Raw genomic sequence first — 27,651 nt, 5'->3', positions numbered from 1 at the left:
ACTCAGAAGCAGAATTAGTCCCTGTCTGTAGAGGTGACAAAATAAAAAAATAAGGAGATTGTTTGAGTATGCATGCATAGGCACACCAGATGTGCAATTAAATGTAAGCATGTACATTATGGGTAAGAGGTATTGTAAGCATTAAAAAGTAGCAACACTAAGATCATTTGATACTTCCTGTTTTGAATTCCTATTCATGGTTGGCCAAAGTTTTCTAATGCAATGCCTACTTTAGGATTAATTTACCTTTCTTTAGAAAGAAAAGAAAAAAAAGGAAAGAAAACTTGCAGTGTTTTTCTGTTTTTGTTATACTGACATTTTTGTCAAGTTTCCTCAAACTCCTATGCTTTGAAGCAGGAGCTCAACCTTGGCAGAGGATAAGCTTTATATTAGTGTTCCATCTTTTTCCAGTACTGTAAAAATCTGACAAAATAAACCTTTGCCAACTGGCCTCAGATTTGCTAAAGTGCAACTGTTAAGTTATAAAGATGCTGCTTGTATATTCTGATTCCTTAAGGTTGTTCTGACCTGACAAGGCAGGTAAACAGTAACTGATCACACTTGCAACAGCCCATGGAATCCAGACAGAGCTGTCCAGCTTTGGCAGTGAAACTAGTTGCTTTGCCCAGAACTTATATGCTACTCTTGTCTGCCAGAGTCTGTTTTTCTTGAGCACTTAACAACTTCTTATTGCATCTACACAGCACAAAATGTTCTCCCAAGGGACAACAGCTGGAAGAAAAGCAAATGGAACAAACAAAAAAAGAGGAGACAGGAGAAACTGGGGAGGGGAGGGGAGGGGGAGGGGGATAGGGAGAGGGATAGGGAGAGGGTAAAGGGAAAAGGGAAAAGGGAAAAGGGAAAAGGGAAAAGGGAAAAGGGAAAAGGGAAAAGGGAAAAGGGAAAAGGGAAAAGGGAAAAGGGAAAAGGGAAAAGGGAAAAGGGAAAAGGGAAAAGGGAAAAGGGAAAAGGGAAAAGGGAAAAGGGAAAAGGGAAAAGGGAAAAGGGAAAAGGGAAAAGGGAAAAGGGAAAAGGGAAAAGGGAAAAGGGAAAAGGGAAAAGGGGCACAATCAAGACAGAAACAAAAAAGCCACAAAGACACCATCCTAGCTTCGGCTGGGTTATAATGAATTTTCTTCTCTAATAGTCTGTACAGTGCTGTGCTCTGAATTTAGTGTGACAGTAATGCTGATAATACACTGATGTTTCAGCTCTTGCTAATCAGTGTCTTACATATGCCAAACACTCTTCCATGACCTATGATCTGCCACCAAAGAGGTGGCAGAATCTCATGATCAGGATATAAACTGGGGGAAGCTGGCCAGGAGCTACTGATCATGGCTCAGGGATGAGTTGAGCATTGGTTGGCAGGTGATAAGCAAATGTGTCATGCACTTGTTTCTCACAGGTTTTACACTTCCTCTCTGTCCTTTCCATTATTATTTATAGTAGTAGCAGCAGCATTAGTATTATTACTATAATATTTTACTTTGCTTTAGTTATTAAAGTGTTCTTGTATCAACCCACCAGTTTTACCTTTTTTCCTCTGCAACTCTACTCTCCATCCCACCAGGAGTGAGGATGGGAGAGGAAAGGGAAGTGAAGGGAAAAACAGGGAGGAGAGAGCAAGTGGCTGTGTGGTAACTAGTTGCATACTGAAGTTAAGTCATGGAAGATTCAATGCTGGGAAAGATGGAAATGATGAGACCAAAAGAAAGACAAAGCTAGCAGAATTAAGGGGGAGAAAGAGAAATTTTGTCACATTACATTAGAAGACATGACAGAAAGACAGGCTCAAAGGAATATGAGCTTGTTTTCTCACCATAAGTATTGCAGTCTGACCACTTTGTAATTTCTTTCCCACAAAATTATTTATCAGAATATTTTTATTTAATATTAATTTTACTTTTAATTAATATTAAAATCAATATTTGATATTGATTTAATTCATTAACATTAAAATATTAAAAGAGAGTATGTACACTTTTACCAACACTCTATTTTGTATTCAATGGGCACTGTTCTGAAAGCTCAAAGTTGCACTATTTTAACATCATCAGTTTTCAGTATCTCTCATTCAGAATGTTACTGTGACATCTAGCTCTTTAAAAACTCAATTCAATTCAGTATGCAAGAACCAGAAACCACCCACTCTAATCAGAACTCAAAACCAGCCAAATATACACAATCTTATTTTTCCCAGTATTTTCTTTATAAAACTAATGCATACTCAAAGAAAAATCCTGTGAGCTAAATTCTGTTACTTTGTATCTAGACTGAAACAAATCAAAGTAAATATTGCTTTCTAGTATCTGGAAACACAAGATACAGAAATAAAGGCACAAGAATATAAACAGGTGTTTTCATGTAATTTATATCTTCTGAAACATTACCCACAGGCAGTCTTAACAATAATCCAGGAATGACCTGAATGCATTATGCTGAATACTTGCTTCCCATGCAACACTGGTGAGAACCAGTAAAGAGAGCATCCACAGAGACTGTTACATGACAAGAAGGTGTGTGAATAGAGCTGAAGGAAAAAAAAAACATTTGCACATCTAGAAAGAAAATTTGTGGGTTCTCTACAGTCATTTCTTCTTTGATAGTACTTGCATTTAGTAGAGGTAGCGTACTCTCATAGTTCCAAAATCCAGTGTGGCAGTTTTACATTGAGACAAAAGGACGTCTTATCTATAGTATTAATTTCATATTCCTTGTCTATGTGACAATGCTCTTTGTGTGAGCAGGTAGAAGACTTCTACTTCTCTTATTTTGTTAGGTTTTTAAAGTATTATCATCATTATTATTCCAAACACTGGGTTTTCAATTATAAACATGTATTTTTCATCTCCATCACCATCATTAACAAACCAACATCACAAACAAACAGAATGCATTAACAAACCAGGGAAATCTCTTCTTGAACTCTAGCATTTGACAATCATTACTTATGAACACAAATCTATATAGAATTATACAAAACTGAGTTAACAAACCAATTAGTATGCATTTATGGAAGATAACTTGTGAATGTATGTTAAGCATGATCTGAACAAGGAAGCATAGCTCTGCTCTGTTTATCTTGATAAAAACACCATACAGTGATACTTGCATATTAAAAAGGAATTCATCAGGAAACGGCAAACTAATTATTACAGATTAGTAGTCTCATGTAATGTTTATGATGATACCAATACACATTCAGGAAAATTTCTTAAGTAAATCAATTTGCTGCCTGCCCAGAGTAATCAAACTATACACTACTTACAAGGCCTGAAAATATGTCCAAAAAATAACTTTAGAACACGATTTCAAGAAAACAGCCTGTTTCATTAACTGCATCTCTTCAAGAATTAGTTAGCGCAGTCTCTGATCTGGTGCTTTGGCATGTAGAATTATGTAAATTAACAAGCTAATGCACTAGCAAGAGGTGTAGTTAAGCAATCTTATAGGAAAGAAGTGCTAACAAATTCCCACTCTTCCTGCCCTGCTGGATTTATTGGGATAGAGAAGATTAAACTGAAGAACAAAAAATTCCACTGAGACCCATATAATCTCAAAATTATTCAGATGGAAAGAACTAAATATTAGAGAATTTATGGAATTCCTTCAGAAACTTTGACAGTCAATTATTTCTGTTTATGAAACAGACATTGTAAAAACAGGACAGTGGCAATAAACAAGATCTAAAGGAAAACAGGTTAGAAAGTATGTTTCCACTGTAAGTAAAGTCCAAGCACCATTCCCCATTTTTTGAACTGAAGCGTCATGCAGAACTTTGAAGTTATTTTATTGCTGACTCTAAGAACAGCTATAAAACAAGCACTACTTTTTCCAGGTTGTTAAAGATGTACATAATGAAAAATAGATTAAAAATACATTTACATTATCCTTCATCCAAATATTAACACAATGGTATCCTCATCAGCTCACCTCCAAGAGCAGCAAAGCTTGGGTCCACATGTAAAGGGTTCCAATCCCCACTCAGCCGATACAAGGCAGCCTGCAGGAACAGAGGAGTCAGAACAAGCAGAAGTCACATGGAAATTCATGACAAAGTAAGAAACATATCACAATCTATGTTACTAGTCCTTACATAATATACTCTACAACAACGCATGTAAAATAGAAACTAATTATTATTGTTCTCTTTGACAAATTTATCGACAGTGTAAAACAGAAGTATATATACAAATTTTTTTAATAATGTACAAACACAGTATCATGTTTTTCCAACAAAAGATTCATCTTATGGGAATCAGAAATAACCTTTCTTTTTTTCCTTTCAAATTATTATATACTTCTCTCATAGCAGATTCATGGGTAGCTGATCCCACTATCAAAAACGAACAATACCCCAAAGTAACACTCCAAGCTTTCTCGAAGACTTTTGCTTCATGTTAAATAGTCTCTTTTGTTACCAAAAAAAGTAGAGAAACACAGATTTAGCGTGTTTTATACACTATGAATGTGAATAAACCTGAGAAGAGATGAAGAATACGGCTATAGTACTTCAGGTTTCTCTCCCTGTGTAGCTTTAGCGTTTTCATTATCAAATCTTCTATTTGCTGTACATGCAGAGCAGCCAGCAGTCCATATTATAAGAGATATCAAGAGCCAACCTCTGCTGTTTCTGAAATAAGAGCTTTTTCTCTGCCCAACAGATTACAGTGAAATCCACTGACTAAATGATAGTGGAGTACTCCTTAGAAAAAATTTCCCAGACGTACAGTGAAAATCAGTATATTACATTAACTAATGAAGATTCCAAGAATTTAGCAGCTTAATTATGATGACATATACAAATTGAACACAGATTTAATTGAAAAAAGCTTTTAAACTGAAAACAAATTGTATTTTAGTCAAGCACATTACTGGCCTTTAGAACACATTGTCAGTAAAAATTTTTTCCCAGCATTTTGAACTAGGACAATAAAAAAATGGTATGCACTTATTTGAAATATTGTAAACTGTACTAATTCTGTTTGGAGGCAAGAAGACAGCAGATTTTTCAAAGACAAGGATAAAAAAAAAGATTCCCAAAATGAAGAATTTTCCAATATATGCCTAACACTGTTTTTCTATCAAGTCTGAAGCAGACAGTATAACTAGAAAGATTCTGAACTCTTGTTATCTTTCTAAACCATAATGCACCACTTTTCATTTTTAGTCTGTTAATATTTGGGTCATTTCTCCACCTATCTACAGCTTTAACACTAAGCTGTACCTCTCTGTTATTTCTCATAGCAATTGTCATCAATACAGCAAGTGTTTTGAGCCTGAGTTAAGGTGGAATGTAAAGACCTTGTCTCTGTTTTCTGTGAGAGCTGGAACCAGATACTAAAAACAGCAAGAAGAAAATTGTAAACTGCACTATAGCATTAGCATGCTAATTCTTAGAAAGGCAAACAGTAAGCTAATATCTCTCTGTGGCTCTTTACATATTTGTTTACTGTTTTTGAAACACTTCTTTCAGAAAAAAAAGACAACAGTGCATCTGGAATTTCTAATGGTAGTTTTATCTTTGCCAAAAATGTGCATTTATCACATTTTCTTTTTTTTCAATTATCTTATAATTAATTGTATAATTTCTTGGGAAAATAATGAAGACTGGAAATTTAATACTAGTGTAAGACTGAAGTTCAGCTGGATCTGTTTAGGATCCTGAAGAAGACCAAAGAGAGGGCAAATAATTTCCTGAATATATAAAAGTTAAAACTCTATGAAAGACATTTTAGTGAGAGACAGACCCATACTGTCTTTTCACACAAGTAAATTTAAATCTGACAATCTACAGAGAATTCTTCAACAGAATTCTATGAAATAGGCTCTCTTCATCACTCAAGTTTTCTTTCAAAAGAGTCTGAAATCTAACAGCAAATTGCTACTCAAGAAAAAAAGTTGCCAGATACTAAATTATTAAATAATTGAGTAACTTCATAGCTAAATTAAAATTATAGGGTCTTACTGAAATTCTTCAATTAATTTGAACTTTTACAAAAGTTGTCAGGAAGCTGTTTTCACAAAAGAGCTGTTGCAATAAATCTTAATTCTAGCTAAATAAAATTTAGTTCCAGTAATGGAAAATTCAATTTATGGATCATAAGAAAAAAGACAAATGTCTGTGTTTAGCCCAAAACTCAAATTTAGCTTTGCAGCTGTTGCTTACTAAAACTGCAATAAGATCTAACCATTTATTTAGAGTGATAATAAGCACTACTTGGGAGACAATACTTGTACCCAATGACTTTCAAATTTACTGGAGAAAAAATACTTGTGCTTTGCTAACAAAATAAATGTAGCAGTTAGAAAACAACTGGGTTCAGAGAATTAAACATGGTCAATATATTTAACTAAAATTCTGATATATTAATCTGGCACATTATACTTGTCTTTTTGTATTTTCAATAACAGTAGCTGGTCAAAGCTGGAAAAAAACAGTCAGAATTTAAAAAAAATACAGGCATCAATAATTTTTTTTTTTTTCAGATTCAGTGCAACCAAATCAGATCTGTCAACAAATTGCATTTACCATATTTGGTAAATCTTCATTATATAAACAAAGTCAACATGAAAACAGAACTGCTTTAATGCCTTGTTGGCTCTAGTTTCTGTATTCCTCCAGTAAGGACATTTCACAAGTGACAGCATTCTGGGGTACATGGGGAAAAAGAAAATAAAAACCCAAGCAACCAACCAAAGATGTATCCTTGAAAGATTACAAGAATCAATTGATGTAAAGCATTAGATTGAAGTCAGTCATAATATGGTTAAATTGTTCTCCAATTAATAACACAAACTGTCAAGTCTCATTTCCTAACAATTTAGGAGTTCTGACAGACCACACAAGAAAAGGCGATATCAAGCCTGTCGGTGCCAATTTTTCTGTCTTTCTGCAGACTGTAATAAAGGTCAGTGGTAAAGCTGATGAAAAAGGAAGCCAACTATCCACATATTTTCCCTTCTAACTGGGCAGAAGAAGACCTCTACCCAAAAGCTTACCTTACCAAGGAAAGGTGTGTATATACGAATACATGTATATACGGACATGGACATGTGTATAGGAATGCTTTTACAGATTATTTAAGACAAAAAGTAGTCAAGCCATCTTGTGAAGAAAACATCAACAATCTCATCTGCGTGTGCCAATGGGCTCTCATTCACATTAAGAACAGTGAAAATTTCCAGTTAAAATGGCAGTGTTATTGCTTCAAGGGCTCAAATTTAGCACAGTACTTAAGTAATTCACTGCACATAAAACTTCCTCACCCTGCACTATTCATGCATTTTCTGTTTGTCCATATCAAATGTTTTTCAAATTTAGTATCAACTTACATATTCTGACACAGACTTCACAAAACATTAGTCACTTTTCAGTAGCATGACAAATATGCAAGAAGCCTTTCCCTTAACAATGTGTCTCTCTTAATTAAAATAAACACATTTCTTTATTTTGGGGAACTTCAAATGGATTAACAATTTTTACAGCCTTTACTATAACATGTATAGAGAAGGGCAGGAAACAAAGTCGGTAAGTAATACCGACTTGTCGAAACAAATTGACTGCCAGATTCATACCTTTTCTTTTATCACCTTAATACACAAAATTTTATCATAATCCAAGGCCTCAAATATTTGTCAAAATTGCCATGATTACACAATTACATTCTGATCTTCCCAACAATAATAAATACAAAGGATTAAAGGTTATATAAAATTTCACATTAATAACAAACTTTCAAAGTAATTACTATTACAAACACTTACTATACAAGAGTTCTGGGAGTACCATTTATGTACAGTGAAACTTCTAAACAAACAACAGAAAGGTTATCAAACCTCAGCAAAGACTTCACATCCCTTTGTTTGGTTTCTATCATTCTTTTTTGTTTAGTACTTTTTCTTCTGTCATGCTGTCCATATTTGTGAACCTGCGTGACATCATTTTCTCTATCATGAAACAAATTATTTATGCTATAAATAGGAAAAAAATCACTGAATCTTTCAGGAGGCTCTTTTGTGCTACTGCCTGAAATTCACTTAAATTTACACACCTTTAGGCAATGCTGTACTACAGTCTTTACAGAACAGGATACAAATCAGAATTTGTTCTACAACCATATTTTGATGGGAACTATGTCATACCTTTCCTGTTCCACAACAGCTTCCATTTTCTCCTGTTTGCTGCCCATGCTTTGTGCCTTGGTATAAATACAGCTGGGCTACCAATCCCACCACCTTTTTGTAGGTATGAAGACATAATTCCTACACTATGCTCTCAAGTGCTTCCATGTTTTCTAACACATCAATAACTCTTCTATCTCTGCTGACACATGGATTCCATCTCCACTGAGACATTCTCCCTCAAATACTGTCATGCTGCCCTCATGCTTGCCTCTAGTGAGCCTGGTTTTATCTCTTTCCTGCTTCAAATCTAGTTTAAAACTCATTTAATGAGCCCTGCTAAATCCTGTGCAAAGATCTTTTATGCCTTTGAGACAGGTGTACCCCACCTGCTGACAGCAAGCCTGCTGTTGTGCAAACTGACCCATGATCAATAAAGCCAAAATTATGCCACTGACACCAGGGTGACAGCAAGCTATTGATCTGTTGTGTCTTCCTGTTTCTTCCTTCATCATTCCCTAAATTGTCTAAAACCACAAATATTTACATATGCTTTGGATTAAAACACACATGAAGACTGCAGAATAAAAGATGGCTTTCCACAGGTAGGGATTCGCATTCGAGCTACACAGAAGCTTGAAAGGGTCTTATCACACCATCCACAGGCGCAAAGTAAAGCCTCGTAATAATAATGGACCTACTGGAAACAGGCAGAAAACATTTCACAGTAGATTTTAGCTTAATAATTCATTAAGCATTCATTAAATGCTTCCCACGCTCCTCTTTCATTCAAAAAATTCTTCTTAGTAAGTTTTTATTGTAAAGTCCACTCTCTGACAACAAATTAGATTTCTGCATAATTGTTTTCTCAACTGCTTCCAGTTACATTAGGAACTGTAATTTTAAACTGAATTTGACAGTGAAAAAGTAAACTCAGGTAGCTGCAGTATGAGCAGGACTGCGGGACTCAGAATGATTCAGGAAGGGATGGTGACTCCTGCAGTCTTAATCACAGGATGCTGATAACACTACTTCAAACAGGACAGGGGCCAATTATTTCCTCCTCTTTCAGAGAAAACAAAAATAACTGTATGTTTGAAAAAAAACACCAATGCACTAAAAACCAGTGATTTCTTCATAACCTGTCAATCAATGCTAGATTTATACCTGGAACAGAAGGTTTTATATAGTTTTTAGATTAGTCTAGGTAAGATTTATTGAATCTCTCTCAAAATCTCTGAATGAGTAAAGAATAATATTCACTTATATAGTGTATATATATGTCTCTTTTTTATGCTGCTAACTGTATCACATCCAGAAAAATTACCATCTGATGCTGTATGCCACTCATTTAAACATTCTCTGTACAATTACATTGCCTCAAACATTTATAAACATTCTTGCTTTATAGGTTAGAAACTACAAGGAGAAAAGGTTGTAACTGTCAAGCAGCAGAAACAAATTCCAGCTCTCCAATGGAAAATTTGAAGGCCTAGCTTTTTTAAGCACCTCACATTTTTGATCTACAGCTCTGAGATCTACAAGCTCAGAACACAGCCTCTGTGGATTTCAATTTCAGCCTGTGATGCTCAGACATCCTCCAGCTAGTCCTACTCCCAAATCCCATCTTCCAAATTCTATTGCCTAATCCTCTTCTACCAGTCACCGATTAAAGAAGCACCCTTGCCTGAGTGCTTGGGATACGTGGGTGACAGTGGCCCACAGACCAAAGTACAGAAAATCCATTGCCAAACAACTGCAGTTCCAACCAGTCTCTAACCATGAGATAATTTTCCTCTCATTACTACTCAGAATGTAACTTGTTGCAATAAGTAACAGGAAAACTGACTTCCTACACAGTCTCATTTGATGCCTACAGCTTTTTCCTCACATGTGGAAGGCATTCCTGAAGAAGAGGGAAACAAACACACCATTCATGCCAGCATCACTGAAAACTGTATCATTAAACACTGCACACAAATCAGATTAAGACTACAAAACCACAACCTTTACTTGGAATTTTTATCTTTTGAGATATCTGTAATACTTAACACACTATCATAGTTTTCCAAATAAAATAAACTTTAAAATAAAAGCAAACTTAAAAAAAAAATAAAAGCAACTTTAAAATGACAGGATATAAATAAGCTCCTTTGACTGACCAGTATTAGGCTCAGCTTCATCAGCTCTAAAGAATTCAAAAATTCTTGAAAGCAAGAATGGCCAAACTGCCTGATCATGGAAGCGTCAGAGCAGAAGTACCATGTGTTTGAGATCTCCAAACTGCATGGAAAAGTAGCTGTAGCTGAAATCTACATGTGATAGCTCACACTACACAGCACTGCAGAGTCTTAAAGGGTTCACAGTTGCACGTACACAGCTGATTCAAAAGCATTACAGGCTGAGACACTATGTTTTCTCAAAACCTGCCTAAATGTGCCGTTTTGCTTTTTTGTCATGTCTGTTTCTCCCTACTAATATAAGTAACAAGCACGCAGAGTCAGAATTCAGAGTAGAAGAATGCTTTGGAGAAATACATGATACTGTTGCAAGCAAAGAGAATTTTTCTACTGACAAATATTTTGTAAAATTACTAGATGTTTTATTGAGATGAGCTGACATAAACAAAAACTTGTAAGTCCTGCAGACTCCAAATACTACAGCTTTAGTTTTGCCATACTGCAAACAAAACAGGTAGCTTTCAGAGGAAGGTGAAAGACAACAGAGAATAGTAAAACTGAAATTACACGGTCAAAAATTTCATCCTGTGCACTACTGTTACGCTGTTTATTTGTTGTCAATACACTGTGTATTCTGAATATTATTTCTCATACTTGAAGACAGATAACAGTTTTTTGGAAGGAAACTTTAGAATATCAGAACACTGCGTTTTTCCATGAGCAAACAAACAAACCATAGAAAGCCCACAACAAATTCGACACCTTACTTGTTTGCTTCCTCAAAAGTGACTTGTATTAGTTACGGTATTATCCACTTTAAATAAGCACTGAAGCTTACCTTGTGTATTGTCAGAAAATGAGCTCCCAAGAAAACACATTTAGAAAGTGAGTGAAAGCTACATGCAGACAAAATTCTCCAGAGATAGAGGTCATTGCCTGCCTGTTATTTTTCATTGCATTAGCAACCATTCAGCAAAATCAGCTTGATTGATTAATTTAAGCACCCAGTTTGAAAACTGTCAGGACAAAAGCTGTGTAACTACATTAAATATTCCCTATAGGGTTGAAACTGAATGATACATTCCTTGCTAATGGCTAATAGTCAAACACCCTCTAGACATCTTGATCTTCTGTCAGAAGGTCTATTTAATTCAAAAGAGTTATGGTAGTGTGTCTAGTAAAGTGAAGTTCAGGTTACAGAGAGAGAACAAGCTAGAAAAATACCACCACACATCTCTACAGGGCAAGATGCAAAAATTGTCATCTAGTTCTTTGCAGAAAAATTCATGAATACAGAAGAAAAATTTTATGTCCTTCTTCAGCAAGATGCAATTTTAAGCTTTCAAGGCTTTTAGAAGATCAGATCCTTCTAGATTTTTCTTAGCCACTTTTACCTTTAAGCAGCTTACATCATGGTACTGCAACTCATTCATAAGCACTGCTGGAATTTAAAGAACTTCTCAGAAATGGGTACAGATCTGAGAGAGATAAACATGTATTATACCTCTTACTATTAGTTTTTGATACCACTAACCAAAAGGATTACTTTGTTCAGTCAACGGTCACACAGCACAAAAATCTGTCAAGGAACTATAGGCATCCTTTCTTCTGCTGAATACACGGTAGTGGGCAGAAATAGTTATTTAGCCCTCCCATTCCCAGTGTCCTCCTCACTAAGCAGTGCTTCATCTGGTCTGCAACTTTCTTCTTCTTAAAAAAAAAAACCACTGCAGTAGAGTTAGAACTGAATAAATTTTCAAGGTAACCACAGTCATTATCTTCAGTGAAAGACAGGTGTTTAAATATCTCTAAATTATGCATGTAAGTCTATTTATCAGATGGTTTATTACATGATTATAATATGAAAAAGGAAACAATGCTAATTATGAAGAGCAGTTTAGCCAGGTAATTATGGTAACATAAAAACTGAGTGTCACAACCATTACTGGACATAAGTACAGTTTAAGTTAAATCAAATGCCATCTTCAAACTGACTCCTCCAGTCTGTTTTATACTCTGTATCAATTCAATAGTTAAATGGCAATAGTCATTTCTGCTAACACTTTTCATTTAAACACTAAGACATTCAGAAATTTTGAAGCAGTTTGTGTGCCAGCTTCCATTTTTTAAAGAAGATTTTGGGCAGTTATGTGTCATTCCACAGACAGATAAATGTAAAATCTTGGTAAATGTAAAATATTTTCCCAAGCTGTCCTTCCCATGAAAGTCTGTATCCGTACATAAAGTTCCCGAGTGCTACATGTTCCCTGCTCCTGTACACCCATTCTGTCATCATTACTGAAACACAAATGCTACTGAATTTATTTGGTACAGAAGCCTTCTTGTGATTATCAAGTGATTATCAAAGTCCACTGGCTGTGGCTCCTTTAATTTCGAACTAGAGAATAATTCTCTTTATATATCTACCTGTCAGAGTAGATCTTCAAAAAAAGCAAGTGAAGTGGCTCTGCTACTTCTTTTATTTCCAAGAATCAGTTTTGCAATAGCAAGTTTCCAACTTGTGTGTTATAGTGTCATTACTATCTTTTATCTCATGAACTTCAAGCATTTTGTGCACAATATCAATTCTAGACATATGGTTTAAGGCTCAGAAACTAAAATTACCATATGAACAAGGCAACCATAAATACCATGTGAAAATTGATGAGCCTGGAATCAATTCCAAAATAATCATGCAGTGGAGAATCTTTCCAACATTCAAAATAAATACTTCTAAATACTGAACCTTCAGAGATGCTGTATCTCACCTAATAAAGAGTCAGCTGCTAGAAAGCACCTTCCACCACATTTAGCCACCTGCCTGGAGAAAAGTACTCCCTCACCATTCCCTGCTCCTTGCCAATTTTCAATGAAGCCTATCGAGAAGAATAAGACACCTGTACCTCCTAGACCAATGCTGTGAATTTTAGGATGCAGCCAGTACATCAGTAACGTAAACAAAAATGCTGATCTTGGCTCTCTTTCCCAGCTGAAATGGGTAGGGCTAACTTGGACTTCAAGCACAAGAATCAGCTGGATGAGACTTAATTATTCCATATATAATCTGAGAGGCTAAGCAGACATTGCAATCACCACAGTTCAGCTAATGCTCAACATTTTAATTCCATCTTCCAAAGCCACAGCCACCTGCCATGACTGAGCTGATTTTGGAAACACCACTCTGTGTCCTAACCTTCGTAGCTCCAGACTTTCCCTTCTTCTTTGTCTGACACCTGCAGGTTTTACCTTGAGAGGAGGTTATATTTCTTTGCACAGGTTTCTGCCTGGGGAAAGCAGATGCCTGTAAACCAGTGGGAATGTGGACAAATAGAAACATATTTGGACAGTGTCTGTCAGTATTTTAGGTTTCCCTTGACTCCTCCTATTACACAAATTTAACTTTTTCAAAACTGAAAGTCACAAGCAATTCCTCCTTTTTTTTTTTTTTTTGGGTCACAATGTGTTTGTTTGCACTATATGGTGTAAATTTCAGGAAGCCTGAACCTGTACAAACATTCATCTCATTCTTTTATACAAAATTTGTAATAAACTATTATAAAATTTCGTAAGTCTTAAGAAAATAATATTTCACACAGTACATTGAACACAATGTCATAAGCTAGAAGAAATTTTAGCTTTACACATACATACACACACACATAAACATAAATAAGCAAGTATAAATTCCTGAGGTATATCAGAAAAACAAACTATTAGTTAACACTATTTAACACTCCTTTCTCCAAACAAAACAAAGATTTCTACTTCTAAAGAACACAAAGCTTTACCTGATCAGCTGTTGTAACATCAGAAATTACAGCATCAGGGGGTCTCTTTGGTGGAACTGCTGTTAACTAAAGCACAAATAATAGTATTATTAGTATTTCACAGCAGAAATCTTTTATCTATACCTAATGCCAGAATATACCAGTTATGTATAAAAAGAAAAAATATTTGCCAAATTGGTACGCTTCCTCCTAGCCTTTCTACATTTACAGACAAATAGAAAAAGATACTTAGTACAGAAAACATCACTTATCAAGGTTAGCCTTACAAAGATAGTGATTCTGAGGCATCAGATCCTGCCTGCAGCTACATGATTCACCTGATGTGTCCGATAACATTTTTTCCAAATTATTCAAAAAAAGCCAAGCAAAAATTATTCACTCAGAAAAAAGTAGTTGTCTCACAGAACAGTAAAATGCTTTGGAACACATAAACAAAAATGAAGCTTTTAAAATAATATTTTTAAAGGCACAATGAAGAACAAAATTATTTACTACCTCACCTGTGGAATCTGTTTCATTATTTTTCACCTTTATGAGCTTCCAGCGCCTTTTTGTTTTACACTTTTTTCTTTTACCTTTTTTTTTTTTTGCAATTACATGCTGCATATTAAGCCCCACTTTACTGAAAAAAAGCTGTTCCTAGTGCAATCTACAGCTTCACTGTTCCATTTTGAAGACATAATCTTATCAACAGACTGAAAGAGAACATTCTATATCATGACAACCATAAAGTACACCATAATCAATCCAAGCTCTTAAAGTAGCTGAAATAAGTTTTTCTCCTCTACTCCTTGTATTTTCAAAACAAACAGAAAAGTCCAGAAAGAAACTAGCACAAGCTCTAAAATGAAATTAAGCAAATTGATTCTCACCTGTAATAATTTCACTTATCTTAATTTGTGTAAGGTCTTTTCCAAAGGAAAGAGAAATAAAAACAAATCAAGGGCTTTGTAGTTTCATGTCTAATAAAAGCAAAGGCTCTCCCCTATTCATTAACACAGAGCAAGACCACTTCTTGGGCAGAAGACTTGGTAACAGCACTCCTCTTGTCACTTCGGAGAATCACAGGGACCTACACAATCAGCTTGATAACGAGAACATTACCTAAACATGCTCTCAAAACAAGCATGATTTGCCAATCTATTGGCTCGTTTAAAGAAATTCAGCTTAACCTACTGAGTCATTAAAACCAGCCAAAGTGAATAATCAACAAAACCCCTCTACCACGGGTCAAGAAACCCTCAACTCAAGAGGAGACACATGACTTACACAACACACTGCTCACCACAGACCTCTACTTGGAAATCTGCTCCTCTTGACTTGCAATACAATTTTCAAATGCAATAAAAGTGTTACATGACAAAAAGACACACTACAACATATGTCTGTTCAGCTTGGGATTTCTTTTTGCACAGAGGGGCATGAAACTCTTTTAATTGGGAAGGTCTGCAAAGAAAAAGCAGGAAAATCCACCAATGGAAAACTGGCCTCCTGCATGCTGATGTCTCTGTTGAAATTGCTGTATTTTTGTCTTAATGAGACTATATTTGAGGGATTTTTTTAATCATGGGAAGGAGCTGCCTGAAACAGGTATTCTTCAAATGTTAAAATGTAAAATAATGTATATAACATTCTCACACTTCACTAAATAGAGTGAAGAAATTGCAGTTGCCTGAAGTGCAATGTTTAACTGGACTTTTGGATGTCATCACAATAGGTTAGCCTTGAACCACGGGTTTTTTACATGCACTGCTTATAAAATCTGATTGCAGAACAATTAAGGGCTCCTTCAAAGACCTCGATACACTGCCTACAACAATCTCCTGTGAATTTTTTATACTATAGAGAGGCTCTTTAAAGCAGCAGGAATTTCAGTACCTGATTTGTAAAGTTTATATATCATAAAACTTCTATATATCATAATATCATAAAACTTCTATATAATTGATACAGGTTTAATTAAAAAAAACTGTAAGTTTACATCTAAAAATCCCAAAAAACATCAGATACATGAAACTTAGGTATTTCATCATTAATGTTCAAAATTACTGAGCTTAACATCCTCTTACTGCTGTAGTGCCTTAGTGCTCTAGTTCACAATAACAACATGTAGTCACAGCTGACACTGCCCTCAAACACAGCATTGAAGGGGACAATGTCAGGTACCCAAATAGCTACCTCCAAGCATTTTGACATACACACTCTGTGTTCATGTGACAATGTTTGCTACTTGCTAACTCTGAAAACAGTAAAGTTCAGCTCCAAACTATAATGCTACTTTTCTTTTCCTCTTGATGGTTTCCAAGCCTCTTCCATACAAACACATAGATTTAGAAAGAGCTACACCTAGAGATCTTTTCTAGAAACTGCAAGCTCAACCCTAGTACTGCTTTCCATTAGGATATTCTACCATTTCAAATATTTCAGTGTAGGAATATTTAGTCTGTGTAATGTTTATCAACTCACTTTTCTCTCTAACTCTCAAAACCAAAACACTGGTTTCCTAAGACCTGAACAGTACCTTTTCACTTGGGCTCCGCAGTGAACAGAAGTATTTAAATTCCATCTGAATTTGCTCAGCCACACTGCTTAAATGCTAGTTTATACTTCCTACTTCTTATACCTAATATTTTTCTTGCAGTGCTGACGGAACTGTTTATGTGTTTGGTGGTTTGTTTTTTTTTAAATATGTTTATGTGTGGATTTACCTTGGCCTTTTCTGATGTTCGTTTTCCACCAAATCCTCCAGCTCCAACAAAAAACAAAGAGAACTGATTATAACACACGAGGTCCTTTCCACAATAGGTATTCACTGAAAGACAAAGAAGAGGAAGGTCATATACTGTCCTCAATCTCCTTTTTCATACAACTAGCATGTGTTGTTACAAGAGACAAGTTGAGATGGAAATTTTACCAAGCTCATTTTAACAACTGACAGTGGTCACACTTTCACACTGCACTGTTGCAAGTCACTTTCCTAGTAGGGAAGAGTAATAATATGTTTGAAATAATATAATTAACTTGATCTATTTGAAAGCATTAAAATTAAAAAATGAGCTATTAAATTAAAAAATTGTGACAACATTCAAGGTGCTAAAAACATTTGACAACACAGAACTGAAATCAGATTTATCTCAGCATCTCAGACTGCATTCATTTATTTAAATATAGAATTGTACCACAAAATATGATGTATTAAAAGCTACTGAGAATACCCAGTGTGTTAAGTAGACTATAAACTCATACAAAAAGTGGTACTAGCAACTTGTATGAGAAGAGTTCCAGATTAAGGTCACCTGTTTCTTCTTTTGAAAAAGTCAGACTTCTTACAATGAACTGAGATTCAGCTTCCTATTGTGGTTCATAGGTATTTTACTCCTTTACATGTCAGACTGGAATTTACGGAACTGGTTTGTTAATATTGTTCATTTCCAGTTCTAAAAGAAATTTAAAAACCAGAGACTCTGCTCACAAAAAAGAACTTTTGCATATTGCAGGAATAGACAGGCTTCATGTTAGCCCTGTATGAAAACAAAACACAGCTATGAGGAACGGTCAGTAAAAAACCTTTTACAATTTTATCTGACCACTGAAGGAACAAAAGGTCAACAGCATTTAGAGATTCAGAGTCTGTAAACCTACTCTTTCAGTCTAATTTCCCAAAGGACCTTGGCATAATCACACCTAATGAGAGTAAGATTCTGAAAACTGCAAGTTATCAGTTTGTGGAGACATTCTTATCCTCTAACTTGGATTTAAAAGGAAGCAAATGGGTTTCGTTTAGAATAAAATAATGCAGACATAAAAAAGGAATGCAGGACATGCTCTTAAAGATCAATGCTTTGCAGATGGCTCTACATAATATGATGATATGATTAACCTTTGCAAAACCATCCACCAAACACATGCAAACATGTAGACACGTGCCCCTTCCTGTGGGGTGGTGGAATATAAACTGGCTACCTTCAGGCAGGAGAAAGTATTATTATTGTTAAGAACTTTGATCTGTTTTCATACTGCATTATTCTACCTACACAGGAATAAAGTGTTCTTATTTCAGTATGCTAACTACTCAAGAACAATTACACTTTGATCTGTTTGCACAGTGCATTGTTCTACCTACACAGGAAAGAAGTGTTTCTAATTCAGTAGGTTAACTGACCAAGAACAATTACACAGCCACATGTCACTGAGATTTAAAAAGCTAAAAGTCTTCTGCATGGAAGGGCTGGCAGTTATTGGTATAGCTAGTTAAAAATGAAGCCTCATAAATATAACTGCACCCCCATCAAAAGCCATAAAACATTTTACCATCTATTAGCAAGACTGCTCCTGATCCTTTGTCCAGAATATCAGCAACAGTTGCAACTGACCTTAATTCTCCTGTAAGAATAGAACATGGACACATTGTAAGGTTTTGCTTCAGGAACAAAGCCCACAGATCACTCATTATTCCTTCTTACTAATTATCCTATTTACTAACTTCCTTAGCTACTACTATCATTACTGTTGCTGTTATTATCAACATCACCGTAAGCATTGTAAAAGTCAGATTAATTACAATCGTCCTGACGATAACAACAGTGTCTGGGAATCTTTGCAAGTCTTGGTTTGAAGATCTGAGTGTTGTTTTGCTTGGGGGTATTTTTATAACTTTTGGGGTCTTTTTAAAATAGAATTTTGCTACCGTTCATGTATTCAGAGCTAAACACATCTCTATTTAGTTTCAAACATATTGCTATCTTCAAAGATAGCCCCAATCATTTAAGGCTTGTCCATAGATTTCAGGAGGACTGAGGCAACCACAGTCCTACAGAAGTTCAGCTCAGAGCCTGTGCACAGGGGTCCCTGACATTTGTCATAGAGATTACTGCTTTAGAGACACATGTGTATACAAATCAGCCTCTAGAATGCAAAACCAAAAACCTTTATAAAGTCCTGGCAATCCATTACTAATCATCAGACTTCTCTGCATTAAATATAGTTTTCAGATAATTTTTTGTTTCAACAAAAAATTCTGCTATTTACTTGCAGCTTGCAATTTTTTTTTTTTTTGCTACGATCTCAAAAACTTGGTTTTTATAAACTACCAATGAGGAAATCCAGACACATGCATATCCAGACACGTTACATTAATCTGAATTAATGTAACAAGTATCTCTCAGATACTGTAATCTGGGAAAAATCAGCCATCTCTGAAAAGAAAATGCTACTGCAGTAACTAATGCCTTGAGAATTTTGACAGGAAGAAAAGTATTTGTTATTAGCTTCCTCATCAGCACATCCATTTGGTTTTTACATACATAGTTTAAATCTTATCCTCTTACAGGCACACCGACACAATCAATGTTAAAAAATTCCTAGGTAAACATCCCAAAAGTTTTATGATACCACTTTATTGAAATATTTTAAAGTTTTGGTAGTATCAAATTAGATGAATAATCCATAGCTATGGAGTATATTTGCTTATTGTATCAAAGATGATGCATACTTTACTAAGTATACTGTAGAAAAGCAATACATGATCTCAAAAACACAGTTTCAGAATTCCTTCAAGAACACAACAGGTTGCCTCTCTTTTCCCCCACTCCTAGTAAAAACGATATGCAGTACTGCAGTTTGAAACAAAGCTCTGCTATTTCCATTTACAACATGGCTACAGGAACTGCTGTCATAGTGAAAAACACATCAACAACACAGACGGACTGACCTGAGGTTGGTAATGGTTTATAAAGCTCCAGATATTGCTCACCATGCAGCATCTATGTAGAGAAAGACAGTGTTGTAATAACAATCAACAGATACCTTCCCCCAAGTCAATACACAGCTATTTTAGAAAGTGTCCAGAGCAAACAAATTTTTAAAACCCCCGTTTTATTATTTTGTTTTTCTAACTTCATCCCCAAAATGTTTTCAAATAAAGTTTTGAGCTTTTATGGTTTAAAAATAGTGAACACAAAGTAAAACTGAACATCAAATTCATCGTACATCTCATCATAGGAAGATGCATTATACAAGTGAAGTAAATGAATAATTTTTTAGGATGTAAGAATTCAAACCACTGAATTTTTAATTTCTAGAACAAAAGGAACTTAACAATATTACAAAAATACTAACTGAAGTCATCTTTCAGTTATATGACTCACAAGCAAAATTAGGTACTTTACTCTTCCATACCCTTGCAAGATCAATATTTAGTCCTGAAAGAGAAGGAACACCATCAAACATCGATGTCTGAGCAGGAATTACTCCAAAGCTGGGTAAACAGCAGAATTCTTCACTTCCTTCAAAGAGAAATTTTAGGTGGTCTGGATCCTTAGTTGACATTCCCACACCAAGTGCATACAGAATAGGCTCCAAGTGAGTGTATTTATACACGTTGGTACCCAATTTACGGCCAACAATGCTTGCCTGGAAATAAGAAGCCAGCATCAAGTAAAAATCAAAACCAGTTAACACTGAACTTGCATTCTTTGTGTAATTCTTCTATCAAACCTGATGCCTGAGGATTTTCTTTACAGTCACATGTACACATAAAGTATGAGGAATAAATACACCATAAAATATTAATGCATTCATTGCAATACAAGCAACCCAAATGCAAGGCATTATACCTTGCTTCAAGCAATCTACCTCAAGTATAACTGGCATAACTTCATACAGCTGCACTCCCAGCAGTGCATAAGATTTTTCCAAAAACAAACCACAACTGAAATAATTAACACCATAATAAGACTGAAACGAGGAAAAATTTTCTATAGAGAAGGAGCCAGAGCAAAATGACACTGCCCAACAACACCCAAGCTCTGTCACTTTTCTGAATAATACTCTAATTAGAGACACTTAACAGAACTTACAAGCGCTTAGATTCCTATCACCAACAGGAAGAATAGAGACTGGAGTCTGGAGACGTTTTTCATTCTGCCTCCTTGCTTCACATTTTAAACCCCACCTTTCTTTTTGCAGACAGCAAACCAGAGTACAAGCTGGGCAGCAACACTGGTCTCTCTGCTCAATGTTTTCACCCAGCTTTGAGTGTATCTGGTAGACAGATGTACTTACTGTGTCAACAGAAGAAGAGACCACTGATCCAGAGCTTGTTGAATTCATAGAAACATTCCCTTGAGATTCTATCTGACTTAGAGCATCACTCAATACACTTATGGACTCTAGAGAAAGGAATTGAAAAAAACGCACTTTCAGATAACCACACATGACATACTCCAGTTACAGACACAAAACACACATATCAATCAGCAAATGAGATATAGCCTGGTATTTCTCAGTTCACCTTCAAACACAGTAAATATACATCTGCAAATTGAGCATGATGCTGCATTTTACAAGCATGCACACAAAAGTAGAGGAAAAGTGATTTCTACACAGGTTCCATCAGTTCTGCACCCACCAGTCAATCATGACACTTATCTCAATGTGTCAAGGAGAAGATAATGAGTGCTGTATGTTTCAACTGTCTGAGAAACAAATATCTGAAAATTATGACTGATACTCTTAGGGGAATTATTTGCAATACAAGTCACAGGTCTCATCCCCTGACTGCTACCTTCTTTCCTGAACCAGACAGATAGAAAAAAAAAGTCTGAGACTGAACAATGATAAAAGTGATGATGCATGGCTGAATTCAGCTATGGTCACGGCAGGCCATCAAGAACAACTTGTTCCTTGAAGCTTAATAGGGCTAAAATCAACATTAAATATTAGAAGGAATCAAATAAAAGGTGATTAGAATCTCGCACAGAAAAATAAAAATGTGTTTAAATCAGAGAAGTGCAAAATCATTTCTTAACTACGTTAATGCAGAGTCACTCCCCTCCACTTCAAAACCCCTGTGCTCATACTGACTTGCACTGCTACTTGCATTAAGACAATGCTGCTCTATCACACAGCACTACTCTAAACAGCCTGCAAGGTGAACTGCACGCCCTCTTGCAGCATCCTGTTTTCCTAATCTCTTGCTTACCAGTCTCACTGCCAGAATCATCGTAACATTTGTTTGTGGCCTGAATCTTGTGAAGAAAAGGAACATCTGAGAAACAAACCTATGTTGTCACCTCTTCTGCCAAAGAAGCTTGCTCTTTGGATACAAGCTCTGTCACAATATGACATGAGGTTATGACACTTATAAAATGTGAAAATGTGCAAAACAAGATTTCTAATTTTTAAGAACCTTTTAAATGGTAATCTCTTTTATCCCTTTGTTCATTCATTAAATGAATAAAAGAAAAACAATACAGAGCTGTTGGGAGAAGTAACAGACTGTTTCTACTTTTTCTGCATGAACAAAAGGAAGGTTTCACATTGCCTTAAAATCTTTACAGGAGAACACAGGTTTGACTTCCAAGCAAACCTGAATGTTTCCTCAACTTAGCATGGCCATAAACTACTTACATACAGGAATATAAAGATCACTTTTAATGGTGAAACCTAAAGATTAACAACATGCATATTTAACACAATTATTTGTCATTATTAAGACCAACAGTATAAAGATTGTAGTATTCTGCACCACTATTAATTTACAAGTAATCTCCTCTGCAAGGAGTCTTTCTTTCAGAATGTATGATGTGAGTGGACTATAAACTTGGTGACTTGGCTAGTGTCTGGCTGAACACTAAGGAGATCACAGAGTCCTAGAAGTTTCGGCTGGAAAGGACTCTTGAAGTCATCTAGTCCAACCCCCCTGCAATGATCAGATACATCTTCAACTAGATCATGTAGCTCAGAGCCCCATCATACCTGACCTTGGATGTTACAGGATGGCACATCTACTACCTGTCTATGAAAAACCCTTTCCAGTGTTTAACCATCCTTTGTAAAAAACTGCTTGCTCACCTAAATCAAGCCTTAGTTTTAAGTCACTACCTCTCATCCTATTGCAACAGGCCCTTCCAAAAAGATAAGTACTGAAAGACTACAAAAAAGTATCACTGAAGTCTTCTCCAGACTGACCAAGCTCAACTCTCTCTGCCTTTCCCTTTAGAAGAGGAGTTCCATCATTTTTATAATTTTTGTGGCCCTCCTCTTGCCTTGCTCCAGAACTGTGCCAAAGACTGCAGAGCTGGAAGTTGCACTCCAAGTGGAGAGGAGATCTCTGGCGGGCAGAATCAACTCCTACAACCTACTGGACATGTTTCTTTTGATGCACCCTGGGATACAACTGACTTTTCAGGCTGCACGTGTGCATTGCCAGCTTTTGTCCAACTTTTCATCCACTAGCATCTCCAAGTTGTTCTACACAGGGATGTTTCAGGTGCCTTCATCCTATATTGATACTGGGGCTTGCCCCAGCCCAGGTGCAACACCTTGCACTTGGCACTGTTGAAGCTCATGAAGCTCCCATGAGCTCACTCCTCAAGCTTGTCCAGGTCCCTCTGGATTACATCCCTCAGGTGTGTCACCACACTCCTCAGTTCAGTGCACCCTCAGCAAGTTTGCAGAGGGTGTACTCCATCCCTTGTCTACGTCATTGATTAAGCTATTACACAGTCCTGTTCACAATACAGGTCCCTGAGGGACACCGTTCATTACTGATTACCATGTGGACATTGAGACATTGACCACGCAACCAACACCTCCATCACTGAACAGTTCATCTGCAATATCAGATTCAGCAATTTAGACAAATGTTATGGGGGGCTGTGTCAAAGGCCTTAGACAAGTTCAGGCAGTTGATATTCACAGGCCTTCCCTTACTCATTGATGGAGTCACTCCATCACAGAAGGCCATTGGGTTGGTCAGACAGGACTCACCTTGGTGAGTCTGTACTGGCTGTCTCAAATCACCTCCCTGTTCTCTGTGACCTTCCCACACACAGAGTTGAGGCTCACAGGTTGGTAATTCCCAACTTTCTAACTTTTTTTTTAAGACCCAAGAAATATACAATTATACCAACGGGTATAATTTTGTCAGAAACAAACCCAGTAGGAAACTTTTTAATTAACACAATTATCTTACTATTGGTATAGGGATATTTTTTAAATTGTTGGACTATCAGTGAACTCTAAAACCTTAAGTGTTCACAACCTCAGAATGGCCTGCTATTAGACAGAAAATCATTAGCAGACAAAGGGAAAAGACTAAGCTGGAGAACAAAGGTTAAAGATAGTCACAACAAAGGGCATCTCTTTCCAAAAGTATTAATTTTCCAATAAGGGGACATTGCATATGAACCATATCCCTTTAACAACAGAGGAAACACCACAAGTGTTTAAACCTTTTTAAAATACATATAAGGAAAGCTGACACTGAAGCCGGAACACTTCTCTTATGCAGATTCTTCATATACACACAAAGCATGCATACATATACACCTTCAATGTGTTTTACATTAATTTGCTCTATGTCAGTCATAAGCTTTTAAGATGTGCCAGAAGTCAAACAATGAGAACGCTTAAGTTATTTTCTGTAAATAGATACCTTCTAAGAGAATTAAAAAGGCACAAAAATTTCTAATAGCCAATTACAGACCTTGTAGTAACCTGAAACTGGCTCATATTATCACAATCAAAGAGAAGCTTGAGACAGAGTGCCTCACCCATGTCACAGACACAATAAATTCTGCTTCCCTAAATAACAGAACAACACACTAACTTGTGCAAGAGAAACTACAGAATGCTGTGTACAGTATACAGCCTGCAAGACAGGGATGGCTGTCCTCTGCCTCTACCACAACACAGTCTGATTCCCTTTCCACAATAGGAAAATTGGACAATGACACAAGAGCAAGTAGTACACTACAAAGGCAAGGAGAAAACAGTTGGGAGTTGCACCAACATGCAGTGCATGATGCAACTGTGACCTACTGCACCCTGCACCAGACATTTCAGAAGCTTCTGCATCACACTTAATTTGGTCTTTCTGCATTATGCACAGAATACAAAGTCATAAAGTCAAGCCTCTCCTATCAGTATTACTAAAACAAGAAATAAGATTAGCATCTCAGATTACAAGAGTTTTCTATTACATTAAAAGCAAATACTTTATCTAATTCCTTTTTGGTTTTTTTTTTTTTCCTACCAAACCTAATGCTTAGTACACAAATGCTCTTCACAACATCATCCTACTCAAATTAAGGAAATCTGCAGGAAGAGTTTTAACTTGCAGGTGCTAGGTATTGTACCTTTAATCTTTACTATAAGTACTCTAATTAGTTTCCTTTATTTCACAGTCAAATATCTTCAAGCAATAAAGAGGAGAATTTGACAGCAATAGAAACTTCTAATAGAACTAAAAATTCTATTCAGCTAACAATTTTCCTCCACCCTTATGCTGGTTTTCACAAATACACAATACAACAACTAATGCACAAGTTTTTATTCAGTATCTGTGGCTTGATGGCAATGGAAGGAAAAAGCTGTATCTTGACTAAGTTCATAACAGAAGGCAAGGAATATCCATGCCAATGTAACATTTATGATTTCCTGCCATATTGTATTGTAAGCACTTTTACTTGAAGTTCAAAATCTTCTTCAGTTCTTCCTCCCCATAGCATCAACTGGCAGATGTGAAATACCATATATAATATTGAAGCAACTTTGAAAAGAAATCCCCATCTACAACACCTTTCTGCTAGCAACCTATAAAAGTAACACAGTGCACATGACAGGTCCTAGAACAGATCAGGAGTGATGAAGCTGGAATTATGTTCTTATAAATACCATTCCATAGCACAACAGAGAACATGTATAAACTTGCATACATTTGGAAACAGGATACCTGTAAGATAAGGATCAGTAAAGTGACCTAGAACTACCATTTGGATGGTTATATTCCTCAGTGTGCCAAGATGTAAGGGAAAGGACAAACTGTGCACTATTCTGGTTCTAGTAAACGCATCTAAAAACATATCTTTCAGATTTATAACAAAATATCGTAATGGATTTCAGAACCAACAGCTTAAAAAACTACTGCGTATTTAATTATCTTTGAAATGCAACTGACATTGTATACACGGATGCCTTTTTCCTTCTTTTGCCCTGCTGTCTTAAATGCTGGCAAGGAACAATAAAAGTAAACAAAGCATTGAAAGAGAAAATCATTTCAGTCACCAGCCAAGGGGGTGATGTGACCCAAGAACATAGGGCACAGTAAGAACTTTTTTGCTGTAATATATCCCATGATTTAACCAGAGCTTTTATGTAGTGAAATGTTCACCAAAAAGCAAGATTCCAAGACTGAAAAGAAAAAAACAATTTCTCTATTACTATGCTGTCTGCATGTGGGTGCAATCAAATAAAACACTGTCATCAGTCTGACTCTAATGCTTCCAATGACAATGATGTCACTTCTCTAGAAACTGTTATGATAAATAATGTCTTAATGCTATATGCAAGAACTCAGCAGTTGCTTTAGAAAAATCTGACCATACTGAAACAGTAAACGATTAATGTAACACATTTACAAGAAAATTTGTTAGTTCTGTAGATTTTGAAGTTTCACCAAATGTTTGAAAGAAATCATTCTCTTCTAAGCTTTGCGTACCCAAGCTATCCACATACACAGAACCAAAGCATAGTTTGGATAGGAAGGGACCTTTAGAGGTCAGCTAGTCCTAGCCTCCATTAACTCCTGAATAGAGACAACTCCAAGTAAATCAGTTTGTTGAGAGCCGTGTCTGACCAGACCTTGAGTATTTCCAGTCATGGGGATCCACCACCCCTCTGGGCAACTTATGCCAGTGTGTCACCACCCTGACTGTAAAAATGTTCCTTCTTATATCCAATCTAAATTGATACACTTTTAGTTTAAAGCCATAACCCCTAGTCCTATGGCAACAGTATACATTTGTCTCATCTTTCCCCGTCTTTCTCAGAGGCCTCCATAAAGTACTGAAAGGCTACAGTAAGGTCTCCCAAAAACATTCTGTTCCCCACGCTAAATAGCCCCAACTTACAAGTCTCCCTTACCTTGGATGGTTCTGGGTTTGCTGGCATTATCAAAGTCACACACCTTGTCCCATTTATCTCTCACTGCTTCAGGTGTCATTGGCTGATTTTTTCCCCTGGCAATGGCACCCAAGGATCGCTCCCAGCGCACTAATGGGAAACATCAACCAGAGAGTTCCAGTAACAAACAAAGTTTTTAATTTCTTTAGACAACTTTCCTCTAGGCCACTACATTCAAGATGGTACAGTAAGGGAAACGTTTTAAATACTCCAATGTAACTCACCAGTATAACTTCCAGCTGGACTAAAAGGGCTCACTGCTTTAACTAACATTTAGAAAGGGAATAGCATTGGTTTTAAGTTTCACTGAAGCTGTAACAGACTTTTTACTCTACCCAGAAACACTAGTTTTAGGATTCTGTCTACTGAGAAGTTGTAGCTAGTATTTATCTACAGACTTTCTCTTCTGACATGACTTTGACTACTACTGCTTAGGAGTCTTCTGAAAGCATAGAAAACTACAGGGAAAAAGTGAAAATTGCTTGTTATCTGTAAAAGAACCTTAATACCAGTAGCCAGCACCTCTAAACAGTCTCTGAAGTTGCACTTCAATACTGTAACCTGAGAGAAATTGGTAAAGCCAATGTGAA

General features: G+C 36.2%; 1 protein-coding gene across 2 annotated transcripts in view; it reads right to left on the bottom strand.

Moving 5' to 3' along the window:
- HSD17B4 (hydroxysteroid 17-beta dehydrogenase 4) overlaps window positions 1–27,651 on the bottom strand; it is a 63,269-nt gene that overhangs the window by 18,457 nt on the left and 17,161 nt on the right. For both annotated transcript variants that reach the window (XM_064402820.1, XM_064402821.1), the window contains exons 11-18: window positions 27,023–27,151; window positions 21,158–21,264; window positions 20,273–20,506; window positions 19,806–19,857; window positions 18,407–18,478; window positions 16,804–16,907; window positions 14,096–14,161; window positions 3,937–4,006 (exon numbers count right to left, since the gene is read on the bottom strand). In XM_064402820.1, the coding sequence (XP_064258890.1) occupies window positions 3,937–4,006; window positions 14,096–14,161; window positions 16,804–16,907; window positions 18,407–18,478; window positions 19,806–19,857; window positions 20,273–20,506; window positions 21,158–21,264; window positions 27,023–27,151 (834 nt within the window). The remainder of the gene's footprint in view (window positions 1–3,936; window positions 4,007–14,095; window positions 14,162–16,803; window positions 16,908–18,406; window positions 18,479–19,805; window positions 19,858–20,272; window positions 20,507–21,157; window positions 21,265–27,022; window positions 27,152–27,651) is intronic.

The sequence above is a fragment of the Passer domesticus genome, chromosome Z (assembly GCF_036417665.1).
Source record: "Passer domesticus isolate bPasDom1 chromosome Z, bPasDom1.hap1, whole genome shotgun sequence".
Lineage (NCBI taxonomy): Eukaryota > Metazoa > Chordata > Aves > Passeriformes > Passeridae > Passer > Passer domesticus.
The sequence above is the reverse complement of the archived record's forward strand: the minus strand, read 5'-3'. Positions and strand labels throughout refer to the sequence as shown.